Genomic DNA, 13,161 nt, shown 5'->3' with positions numbered 1-13,161 from the left:
GTTTACTTTTTTCCTTTTTTTTTTTAAACAGAATGCAAAATTCTCACCTCTGCTAATTGATATGTCAAAAATTTTAGGTAACATGAAGTTGCTCCATGGCTGCATAGAATATCCCATAAGGCCATGCAGCCAGTGACCCTTACATATGGACAATTTGAAATATAGTTGAGAGAGAGAGAATCAGTTTATATTTAATTCAGAAAGTCTCTTATTAGGTACCTATATATATATATATATATTTATATACGTATATATGTGTGTGTTTGTGTGTGTGTGTACCTAGTGTGAAGTAGCAGTAGTTCATTGAAATCTCTTTGAAATCTTTGCGGGCAAACGAGAGGACATACTATATAACGTCAAGCAGCGGGAGGGTCGGTTCACAGCCAGAGGAGGGCCGATAAGGGGTGACAGTATTTTACTCTTGTCGAACTTGCCGTGCTATGTGGTCTGGTGCATAATGGTTTGTACACGTTTGCATGGTGTTCTACTACTGTGGTCTCACTACTGTATTACATATATATATCTATATAGATATATATATAGATATATAGATATAGATATATGGCAGCTTGATTTAACTTGCACTGGCCGTTTTCATGTAGTCCAATATTTACATTCGTATTTAAGAGCTCGGGCACAGCAGCATGAACATTTCAACAAGGACGTGATACTACACCCCAATCCATCGTGGGGAGTAGTGCGCAAAATTACGGTTACACAAACATGGGCACATCCTTGGTGCCTTTGAATTCCAGAAGGCCTGGGACCAGCAGACTGTTATGGAACGCATCAGGGATGGCTTCGGTGAGCACATTCCGGAGGATGTCAGGCAAAAGCCCCCCCCCCTTGTTTTTCCCTTGTAATAATATAATAATCTTTCTATACAGAGCATTTTAAAAAACAAACAGAAAACCGAACACGGCTTTACAAAGTGCAGTCATGATTATTACAAACACATATAACAATTCCATTTTTTTTTTAGATGTACATGATTCAGCCACGCACCTCATAGAAGCAAGAAGCCAAAGAGACAGACACACGCGCACATACACCAACGCCAGCATACAACGTGTTGTTAAGCTCCAGAGCGTAACAGCTTTTTATGTTGTTGTAATATACGCAGCTTCTTTGTAGCCTCCAGTTTGTAATGGCTTCTGGCAATAAGCTGGTGTGCCCCGCGCTCCAGGAGGGTCGGTCAGGAGCTGAATGGGAAGCTAATCCATAAGGTTTATAAAACCAAAGCCCTGTATGCGAGACCGTCGAGGACCCTTGTAGCAAGTTTGCTTTTTCGTTGGTTTGTTTTTTTTACCATTTGATGAATTATGCCAAATATAATAATTTTTTGAAAATGAAATGCATACTGTTTATTGCTTGCAGCAATATATACAGTATATATTGGATTAAAGCAAAGGTTCGAGAGCAATCAAAACGGAGAAAGGCGTGAACAAAGGTTTCTCATTTTAATTGGTTAAACTTGTTTTCAGTATGTTTATTTAATTTCAAAGTCGTAATTTTTGCTTTTGATTTACATTTTTTGGTGTTCTTTCTCCGTTTAAGACTGACTTGGAAGAATAAAATGAACTTTACCACATCAATACCCGATCAGTGTTAAGCATGGGTACAACTGCTAAGGACAATGATGATGATTGTGTTGAAATCTACTACTACTCCTACTACTACTACTACTACTACTACTTCCGGCCGCTCCCTGTCCTCTGCATCTTCCTCTGTCACACCAGCCACTGGCATGTCCTCCCTCAACACAGCCATAAACCTCCAGAAACTCAAGATTGGCCATATCTAACTCTCTCCATATGTAATATACAAGTGAGCTCAGTTAACCAGGTCTTAAACTGAGGCACAGTATCTGACTTCCAGAGCCTTAAAATGTATTCCTTTGCAATGACCAATTCATACATAATAGTGCTTTGCACAGAGACACTTTGGTTTAGTAGGGGAAGAGAAAACCCAAATAGTGCAATCTTCGGATCAGGTTCAAACACACAGCCGGGCATGCCAGAGAACCACTCGAATATATTCAGAAATGATAGTTTTGGGCATGTCCAGAAGAAGTGGGTCAGAGAGCCTTCTGCGGATTCATGTCAGTCACATAGAGAGTAAATAGTAGGAACGATTCTGCGCAATTTAGTGTTTGAACAATGAAGCCTGTGCATCACCTTGAGTTGGATTAATCGATGCCTGGCATTAATAGGACAAGACCTGCAGCCCTACTCAATGGTCCATAAATCTGCACAGGCATGAGCAGCCATGGCACCACCAGGCCTGCAAGAAGGAGTATTGAGAAGTCTTGACTACCCCTGAACAAGCAGTCATGATGGAGATGGCAGCCCTGGCACTAGCAGTGATAATGAAGACATCTATGGCACCAACCATGCTGCCAGCAGTGTTGTTCAAAGTGTTGGGCGGCACGGTGGCCCAGTGGTTAGTGCCGTCCCCTCACAGCAAGTAGGTCCTGGGTTTGAACCCCGGGGTTGTCCAACCTTGGGGGGGTCACCCCAGGTCATCCTCTGTGTGGAGTTTGCATGTTCTCCCCGTGTCTGCGGTGGGTTTTCTCCGGGTGCTCCGGTTTCCCCCACCATCAAAAGAAACATGCATGTTAGGGTTGATACTCCTGTCTGTGCCCCTGAGCAAGGCAATGGGAAAAGAACCGGAGTTGGTCCCCAGGCGCAGCATGAAGGCGGCAGCCCACTGCTCCTAGCTACACAGATCACAGCTAGGATGGGTTAATTTGCAGTAACTGGATTTCCCCAAGGGGGTTAATAAAGGAGACTTGAATCTTAACTTCCCGAGACCATATGGAATGAAGTGTAAGGTGCAGAAATGCGAATGTGAAGCATGGCATCATTATGAGGCCACATGGTCTCAGGAAGTTTTAAAAGGCGTAGAGTAATGCGAGGAAGTGATGGCAACCCTGGCACTAGCGGTCATGATGAAGGCGGCCTTGCATGAAGGGATGGCAACCCTGGCACTAGCGGTCATGATGAACACTACTCTTCATATTTAACACTCGTGGCTACGCTGACCACTCGTCAGATGACAAGGAATTAAACCAGGCTATAATTGCCAGTATGGAGAGTCAAATATGAGCAGCACGCACACAGAATTTGAGCTTGAGCGATCAGGATAACTGTTGAGGATGATGTGATTTGATAATTGATATGAACCCTTTTATCTTTAGATTATTATGTCATACACATCCATCCGTCCATCCATTAGCCAAGCCTCTTAGCGCAATTGGGGTCGCGGGACGCTGGAGCCTATCCCAGCAGTCACTGGGCAACAGGCGGGGAGACACCTTGGACAGGCCGCCAGTCCATCTCAGGGCTGACACATCCACACCTATTTGGATCAATTGCTTACGACGCACAACTTCACAAAATATGGGTTGTTTACCAAGTCTGTCACGTCACGGTTTCTGATCATTTTTGACGTCGTCTTTATAGTGCAGAAAAGGTCCCAGTTCAAGCGACGCTACTGGAACCGTCAAGCAAGATTAGCACAAAACAGCAGGGCAAATTTAATAGAAATCTCTCCGCTATCTGGGAGGGAGCCACGCGGGGCGCCGAAAGGGTGTCCTACGAACCCCAACGTGACGACCGGTGTACGATTCTCAGATGACATAAGCAGAAATGAGGAAAGGGTTGATTAAGGAGGGAATTCTCGAGGCTGTTGATGGAGACCATTGCCAGGTCACCCAAGGCTGAGGGAAAAGAAAACAGTAAAAACTGAACCGATAATATTTCACAATATTATGAGAGCATTTCAGCTGCGTATATGAATGGACGCATTTTAGTACTGTGTGAGGAGCTTTTTAGCCGTCTATGCAAGTTGTCACTACATACTATTTATGTGCACTTTTTAGTTGTGTATGTATGTGTATGAGGTTTTAAGTAGAGTCTGTGAATGGGTTTGCTTTCACACACGTATGTGAGAGGAACATTTTCAGCTGTGTATATGAGCATGTTTCACTACTGTGAAAGCTTTTATGTAAAAAGTTTACGCAGGAGCTTTTCGCAATACTAAGAGAGAGCATTTGAACTGTGTACATTATGAGCACACGACTAGAACGTGGGAAAGCTTTTCAATAGGCTTCACGAGAGCTTTTCAACTGTGTCTATGAGCGTATCATTTTAAAGTTTGCGTGAGTGTTTCAGTTGTGTTATGTAAAAGCGTTTCACTTGTATGTGTGTGTGTGTGTGTGTGTGTGTGTGTGTGTGGTTTTCGGTATAGTATGTGAACGAGTTTGGTTTCATATGTGTATGTGAGAGGAAACGCACATGTATGCAAGGTCATTCTGAATAATGGCCCTAATGGCCCCTCATACAATCTACTACTACTACTACTACTACTACTACTACTTAACAGTAGTGGGATAATACAATACAATACAATAATAATAATAATAATAATACAATAAGGCCACAAAAACACACCAGTTAAGAACATTCTACAATCAATCAATCGATCTTTAATAATTTAACACATTATTCTAAAAAACTGCAATGTGTTGTACAACAAAAGAGACAACATTTTCCTGCACACAGAAAAATAGAGAGTGTCTTGTCAGTATGTACGTGTGTGTGTGTGTGTGTGCGTGTGTGTGGGTGTGTGTGTGTGTGTGTGTGTGTGTGTGGGTGGGTGGAAATTTATGTGGGGGGCGATCTGCTAACTCGTCTGACATTTTAGTTGGAAGAGGCAGAACATTTTCACACCAGTTCACACAGGGTTGAAGGTCCTCTGTTTCGGTGTGTGTTTGTGTGTGTGCGTGCGTGCGCGCGTGTGTGTTTGAGCGAGTGTGCGCTGACAGAGTCATCTGTTCCAACGCCCAACCTGTGTGTATTTTTACCTCGTAGCAGGCCATGATCATCTGGTTAAGGAGGGTGGACACAGAGTAGAAGGAGCCGGTCATTATACCTGGAGAGAATGAGAGAGACAGAGTGTTACAAAGCACATCAACACACACATCAACACACACATCAACACACACACACACACACGCGCTTGCTTGCTGGTAGTCCGTCCAGTCCGATGATGACATCCTCCTCGTTAACGGTGTGTTCTTTGATGACTCTAGAGTCCAATTCCTGCTCCACAAGTTTTATTGCATGTTGGGTATATGAAGTGTGAGTAGTGGGGCAGGCGTGGTTGTGTGTCTCCTTGGTCTTTTCTGTTGTTTTTCCACATTCCTCTCCCTTTCCAGCTGTTCTACACCTCTGTAGCAGATCTCCGCCAGTTGGGACGGTTGGCGGCAGCTTGCTCCAGTCTCAAGGGGTCGATACAACACTTCTTCAGCGACGTTTTTAGCGGGTCTTTGTACCTCTACTTCTGACCACCTGCAGACCGGCGGCCCAGATGAAGCTGTCCCTACAGGACTTGACGTGGCAGGCGTTCTTGAGGCATCCTGATGACATGGCCCAAGCCAGCGCACTTGGTGTTCAGTGACCGTGGCTTCGACGCCCTTGCAGTTTGTCCAGCAAGAGTCTCAGCACGAGGAACACGGCCCGGCCACGTGATCCCCGTGGCTGGCTGCAGACACCTTATGTAGAACCGCTCCAGCAGCCTTACTCGGCAGCTGTATGTGACCCAGATAGTATCCAGATGTGGGCCACTTCAGGCAACGATGCGGCACTGATGGTCTTCTTCTGGCCCTGACAAAATGGATGTGAGCCTGAAGTGGCCCCACATGTATAACAGCAAATACGGCCCAAATATGCCAAATCACATGTGGGCCTTTTTTAGCAAAGATGGGGTGCTCTGGGCAACACGTGATCTGGATGTGACCCTGAAGTGGCCCGTGTGGTAAATGGTGAATATGGCCCAAATATCACAAAACAAATATGGCCACCTTTGGCAAATATGTGGCACATGCGGCACTGCTATGGCTCGGTTCTGACCCAGATCGGGCAAACGGGAGTGGACCGCCCAGGTGCCGTCATTCCACGCAGTGTGTGGGCCGGATGAAAGTGTCGGGTGTGGGACGGGTCCGGGCCACAGCAGTTTTGCTATTTGGGGACCCAGGCTTCACGGCGGGCGCAGTGGTTAGCGTGGTCGCCTCACAGCAGGAAGGTCCTGGGTTCGAGCCCCGGGGTAGTCCAACCTTGGGGGTCGTCCCGGGTCGTCCTCTGTGTGGAGTTTGCATGTCCTCCCCGTGTCTGGGTGGGTTTCCTCGGGGGGCTCCGGTTTCCTCCCACAGTCCAAAGACGTGTAGGTCAGGTGACTCAGCTGTACTAAATTGTCCCTAGGTGTGAATGTGTGTGTGTGTGTGTGTGTGTGTGGTTTGCCATCTAATCTAACACGGCTCACAGCGACAAGGAGGCGGCAGGAAGTGCCCGGCGGCAGGAAGTGCCCTCCAGCAAAGCCCAGCCTGCTGTGATGGCGTCAAAACGACGCATCTGCAAAACGAAGGATTTGCAGGAAAAGAGGAAGAAAATGTGGATTTTCTGGTTTGCGTGTAGCTGAAATCAAAACAGCGGATCTCTTTCTTTCTTTTTTGTCCCCCTTTTTGTCCCCAATTGTATCCGGCCAGTTACCCCACCCTTCCGAGCCGTCCCGGTCTCTGCTCCACCCCCTCTGCCGATCCGGGGAGGGCTGCAGACTACCACATGCCTCCTCCCATACATGTGGAGTCACCAGCCACTTCTTTTCCCCTGACAGTGAGGAGTTTCACCAGGGGGACGTGGCACGTGTGTGTGTGTGTGTGTGTGTGGGGGGGGGTTCACCCTACTCCCCCCAGTTCCCCCTCCGCCCTGAAAAGGCGCCCCGACCGACCAGGGGAGGCGCTAGTGCAGTGACCAGGACACATACCCACATCCGGCTTCCCACCCGCAGACACGGCCGATTGTGTCTGTAGGGACGCCTGACCAAGCCGGAGGCAACACGGGGATTCGAACCAGCGATCACTGTGTTGGTAGGCAACGGAATAGACCGCTACACTACCCGGACCGGACGCCCAAAACGGAGGGTTTCTAAAATAAATAAATAAATGGAAGCATCAAGGACCTCAACACGGGTACCAACAGTACAGTTAATAAGTCAGACATTCCGGGTGTGTTGCTAGTCCGCACACACACACACACACACACACTCACACACACTCAATAGACAATTCACCCAACATGCATGACTTTGAGGGGAAACCCACACAAACATGCAAGCTCCACACAGAAGACCCGGCCTCGAACCCAGGATCTTCTCACTGGGAGAAACCGACGCTGCCCTTTAAACCCCAACGCCACCCTAGAGGACACTGGTTGGTCAGCGAGGCTGGCGTCGCCCCAAGACACTACGTTGCTCAACACCACAGACGTCCCCGAACAAAGTCGCCTCAGGAAACGTTGTGACGTGAATGCGAATCCGTGTGACCGAACCCCCCCCCCCCGCTCTCACAGCCCCGCTGTTTCCCCATAAAGACGCAGCAGTAAATGAGAAGGCCGCCTCTGCACGGCCGGGGCAGCAGCGTGGGACACCAGCACACCACCTGCTGCTGTTTGGGACCTTGGCACGGGTATTAGACTACTTATGGACAGCAACAGTAAACTAACACACCAGCGCACAAACAATGGGACCTTGCACATTGATGGGGGGCTGTTGTGAGTCACTGCATTTGGACAATATCATGAACGTGAAGCCCTCAGATGCTGCAACTGTGACAGAGAGATAAACGAATAAACCAGACTTCTTTTGGTTTCTTGCTCTTCCGATAAGATCCGCCATTACTCCGAGTCTGCCTGTGGCTGATCTAATGAAGTCTGTCCTCCATGTTTTACTGGGTCTATGGCTGCTGGCTGGGAACATGGCGGCACGAATTCACGTTTGCGGCGGCCGCACCCAGTACCGTCTATGCAGTGTCTTTGTCCACGTCTAAGTTTAAGTTTTGTCTTTCTTTGATGGCTAGGAGAGCTGGCGCTGGATCGGCTGGGAGAGCTGGCGCTGGATCGGCTGGGAGAGCTGGTGCTGGATCCGCTGGGAGAGCTGGTGCTGGATTGGCTCAGAGCTGGTGCTGGATCAGCTGGGAGAGCTGGCGCTGGATCGGCTGGGAGAGCTGGTGCTGGATCGGCTGGGAGAGCTGGCGCTGGATCGGCTGGGAGAGCTGGTGCTGGATCGGCTCAGAGCTGGTGCTGGATCGGCTGGGAGAGCTGGTGCTGGATCAGCTGGGAGAGCTGGCGCTGGATCGGCTGGGAGAGCTGGCGTTGGATCGGCTGGGAGAGCTGGCGCTGGATCGGCTGGGAGAGCTGGCGCTGGATCGGCTGGGAGAGCTGGTGCTGGATCGGCTTGGAGAGCTTGGTCTGCCGCGTCTTGTGGGCTCAGGGACCACGGCCCTGCCTGGAGCTGCGGCCAAGAAGGTAACACCGAGGGCGGTCTGACAGGACGCGGGAGCGGGGCAAGCTAAGCTAACTGCTAGCCCATGCAGACCGGCGGTTCCGACAGTCATCTCGTTCCCTTCCACAGTGATTCTTCTTTTTGTTTGTTTGTGTTGATAAGTGTGTTAGTTTTAGCTAGCATGTGTGTTCGTGAAGTTCTTGTGGTTTCTGGATATGTGTTTTTGTCTTTGCGTTGCACTGCTGTGGGCTGCATGGGCGAAACGATCTGTCGTTTCATTTCCTGTACGGAAGGAAGTAGTTGAAATGAAATGACAAATGAGGTGTCCCTGATTCCTGGGAAGGATCGGGATGTCGGACCGGAGCGCTCGAGGGTCGTATGAACCACTGAAATGTAAAACCAGAGTACAGCTGACGGGCTACGGCATATTAGCTAACTCACCGTAGCTGACAAGGAGGAGGATGAAGGCTTTGTTCCTGAAGAGGTTGACTATGGACTGTCTGTAGGAGTAGTCCTCTGGGGGGCAGTCTGGCAGCACAGCCTGGGCCTGACTGGGGGGGAGAGGGGGGTGGTCCTTTATGACTATGGAAAAAAAAAAAAACACAAACACACACGTTAACCAGACTTAAAGCAAACAGTTATTTATTTTTGATTCCCCCCCTTTGTTTCTCTCCTCCCCCATTTGTGCTCATCCAATTACCCCACTCCTCCGCTGCTCCACCCCCTCTGCCGATCCGGGGAGGGCTGCAGACTACCACATGCCGGTAGGGAGTTTAACCGGGGGGACGTAGCGCATGGGAAGATCACGCTACCCCCCCCCAAACAGGTGCTCCGATCGACCAGAGGAGGCGCTAGTGCAGCAACCAGGACACATACCCACATCCGGCTTTCCACCCACAGACACGGCCAGTTGTGTCTGTAGGGATGCCCGACCAAGCCGGAGGCAACACGGGGATTCGAACCGGCGTCCTCACGCTGGTAGGCAAACGGAATAGACCGCTACGCTACCCGGACGCCTGCAAACAGTCACTCCAAATAAAAACCCAAGTCCTTCTCAAAACACCTCGCCGGCTGGTCGACAGAAGGACATACAGAGTCCAGGACTGCTCAGATGATCACCTTTCCTATTTTGCGAGCCCATTTGGTAACTCGAGCGCACAAAGTGCTATTGTGTGTGCACGAGACACGAGTTGTTGCCTCATTCTGAGTACCCGGGTGCAGGACTTCGATACTGCTGCAGCACGTTTCATGCCGGAGGACCCGGAGGACCCGGACGCTCGTCCTGCGCCTCATCCATCACTTGCTATTTAACAGTACACATGAGCTGAAGGAGGATCCCCTTACATGTGGAGATGCCAGAGTGAAACACAACATCACAGATTGTGCATGACATGGGTCTCACCCAGGTCCTCTGGCTGAAGGACGGCCTCACTGCCCCGCCCTACGCCCCCCGCCCCGCCGCGCCCCCCCCCCCCCGCCCCCTGGAGGTGTTTTCATGAGTAATATTTGTGATGGCCGTTTCACCGAGGCCAGACAGTCAGTCAGCTCCTGACTGGTCAACACTCCTATGCTGCCTGTGGGATACCTCAGCTACCCAGCCCTGTAGGCCTACTAACACCCTGCAACACTCATTCAGCCTCACACACACACACACACACACACACACACACACACACACACAGACCAACACACACCTCTGTCCTGGTCTACAGTGGTATGTATGTATAGCGTCCATGTCAGTAAAGTAGAGCTTTGTGTAAACTTGAACCACGGTCAAGACGTCCGGATGAGCGTAAGCAATGAGGCTATGGACTGTGTGTGTGTGTGTGTGTGTGTGTGTGTGTGTGTGTGTGTGTGTGTGTGTGTGTGGGTGTGGCCATACCTATAGCAGCGAGTATGAAGAGGACAGAGGAGACGATGGCGGTGCCATAGAACATGACACTGATGTTGTTTCCCATCAAGTCCATGTCGACAGTGTTGGGAACCAAGACTGGTGGCAGCAGGAACCCTATGGCTGTCCCCAACTGCAGGGAGAGAGACGGGGGGGGAGGGGGGAGAGAGGGAGAGGGGAGGAGAGGGAGAGAGAGAGGGGAGGAGAGGGAAAGAGAGAGGGGGGGGGAGAAAAGGGGAGGAGAAAGAGGGGAGGAGAGAGAGGGGGGAGGGAGAAAGGGAGAGAGTGGGGGGAGAAAGGGGAGGAAAAAGAGGGGGAGGGAGAAAGGGAGAGAGAGAGATGGGGAGGGAGAAAGGGAGAGAGAGAGGGGGAGGGAGAAGGAGAGAGAGAGATGGGGGGAGAGGGGGAGGGAGAAAGGGAGAGAGAGGGGGAGGGAGAAAGGGAGAGAGGGGGGAGGAGAGAGAGGGGGAGGGAGAAAGGGAGAGAGAGATGGGGAGGGAGAAAGGGAGAGAGAGAGGGGGGGAGGGGGGAGGGGGAAAGGGAGAGAGTGGGGGGAGAGAGAGAGGGGGAGGGAGAAAGGGAGAGAGTGGGGGGAGAGAGATGAGGAGGGAGAAAGGGAGAGGGAGAGGGGAGGAGAGAGGGGGAGGGAGAGAGGGGAGAGGGGGGAGGGAGAAAGGGAGAGAGAGAGATGGGGGGGGAGAGAGGGGAAAGGGGGGAGAGATGGGGAGGGAGAAAGGGAGAGAGAGGGGGAGGGAGAAAGGGAGAGAGAGAGAGGGAGATGGGGAGGTAGAAAGGGAGAGAGAGAGGGGGAGGGAGATGGGGAGGTAGAAAGGGAGAGGGGAGAGGGGGGAGAGATGGGGAGGGAGAAAGGGAGAGAGAGAGTTGGAGTTTTAATGTTCTTGCAGTGAAGTATGAAAACGGGTGTGTATATTTAGTCTATAATGATGATGGTTTGTTAGGACTCGGATCCCCTCGGTCGTTCAGAGTCCCTCCTCTTCATCGTTCCTTCTTCCTCCTTCTCTATCTGTCACTGCACGTGTCTTGCCAGCCTTCATCAACACTTAACACGCATCCTAATGAATGAACGACAGTCAGCTGCACCGAAAGACAGAGGAGGAGGAGGAGGCCAGCGACAGGAAAACAGCCCTGTCTGAATATATACATACATACATATATATATATACACACACATATATATATATATGTATGTATGTATATATACATACATACACACCAGTGTTGTAGTCGAGTCACTAAACCTCGAGTCCGAGTCGAGTCTCGAGTCCCCAGTGTTCGAGTCCAAGTCCAAGTCCGAGTCACCAAAGAAAAGTCGAGTCGAGTCCGAGTCGAGTCCCCATTACCTGAGTCCGAGTCGAGTCCCTATTACCCTAGTCCGAGTCCGAGTCATCAAGGTTGAGTCTGAGTCGAGTTCCAAGATGGCTCCGGTGATCCACTCGGGCACAGTCAAAGATCTGACATACAAATAAAAAAGGTCTACATTAAACAAAAATGACACAGCTGTCACCATTTCAAAGGGAGTTTATTTACTTTGTGACATGATAGCCAAACAAATGCACACCCACACACTCGCACACATGCACGCGCAAGCATGCGCGCACACACACATTTTTAGAACAGTCTGAATTTCTTTGACATTCTGAACATTGGATGTGCTTCAAAACACATTGATAGCTGTGCATAGCATGATATTAGCAAATGGTGGAAACAGTATACAGAAGTAAGTTCCACAGCATACAATGCAGTCATAAAAACTAGTCAAAAGACATTGTCTCTCAGGAATAGTTAGGAACAAAAGGCTGGTGGCACTAGTTTTAAGCATACACGTTGCATTTCAAAAACATAAGATCTGACAGCATGGAACTACTCAACCTTGCACGGTGAGGCCTCATCAAAATGCCTCCATGACTAAATACCCTTTCAATGGGTGCACTGGAGGCAGGGATAGAGAATACCTGTGTGGCAATCTGATAGAGGGTAGGGAATTTGGATTTGTTTTGCTGCCAAAACCTGAGGCACGGGACTGAGTCAGAGTCCTGCTCAGCGATCAAGTCGAGGTATGCAGTCAACTGAGCCTGGCCAGACGGCTTCTTCTCGGCGGAGGAGGGAGTCCTCCTATAGTGGGAGAACATTCTCAACTGCTTCTCAGGAGGAGACTCTGAAAGTTCACCTTCCCTGGTCCTGCTTGTCACCCTCTGCCTTTATATACTCTAAAATGAGAGGGGGGCATGGGGGACTCATTACAAATATGTTATTGACTAGGCCTACATGACAAATGACATGTCTATGTGCTTTATTGTAACACCTTCAATGATATAAACATCACAACAATCAAATAGTTAATCACTTAACTAACATTAATCAAAACATTTCTCACCTTTGATCTCAGTCTTCAGCACATCTTTGATGTCACTGTCCAGCTGCACATCATGTTCTAGCCACTGGAAGCCAAATGCTGGGTCCAACACAGATGCTATGACGTAGGCATTGGTGAAAGGAAATTTGGTGGGGCCTCTTCCTTCAGCTGGCTCACATCCTGGTATCTTGACTGCACTGAAAACCTCTGCAAACCTTGTTTTCAAGGAGCTCTCCAGAGCTCTCACCAGAGGCCCACAGTATCTGGCTTTTCCTCTTATTTCCTGCAGGTGACAGCGCAGTGAGGACACAGGGCACAATCACACTGACGGTGACAGTAGTCTCACCCTGAGTTAGGTTGGTTGCCTCTAAGAACGGATCAAGAACTTCGATCAGTTCTTTAAGCTGAGCATACTCTCGTGGGGATAAGATAAGGCTTTTGTGCCCCTCTGATTCCAAGACACTGGACAACTTTTGCATGTCTAAATGCACATAAGCCTTTACCTGCTTCAGAGTGGAATTCCATCGTGTGGCATTCGCTGTTGGAATTGTTGCAT

The 13,161-nt window shown here is 49.6% G+C and overlaps 1 protein-coding gene across 1 annotated transcript in view; it reads right to left on the bottom strand.

Annotated features, from left to right (window-relative positions):
* Positions 1-13,161, bottom strand: part of flvcr1 (FLVCR heme transporter 1) — a 41,980-nt gene that overhangs the window by 23,337 nt on the left and 5,482 nt on the right. Inside the window, exons 2-4 of the mRNA XM_056294228.1 lie at positions 10,223-10,364; positions 8,782-8,922; positions 4,868-4,935 (exon numbers count right to left, since the gene is read on the bottom strand). Of these exons, the coding sequence (XP_056150203.1) occupies positions 4,868-4,935; positions 8,782-8,922; positions 10,223-10,364 (351 nt within the window). The remainder of the gene's footprint in view (positions 1-4,867; positions 4,936-8,781; positions 8,923-10,222; positions 10,365-13,161) is intronic.

The sequence above is a fragment of the Lampris incognitus genome, chromosome 15, assembly GCF_029633865.1.
Source record: "Lampris incognitus isolate fLamInc1 chromosome 15, fLamInc1.hap2, whole genome shotgun sequence".
Classification (NCBI taxonomy): domain Eukaryota; kingdom Metazoa; phylum Chordata; class Actinopteri; order Lampriformes; family Lampridae; genus Lampris; species Lampris incognitus.
Note: the sequence above shows the minus strand (reverse complement) of the source record. Positions and strands in the feature narration are given on the sequence as shown.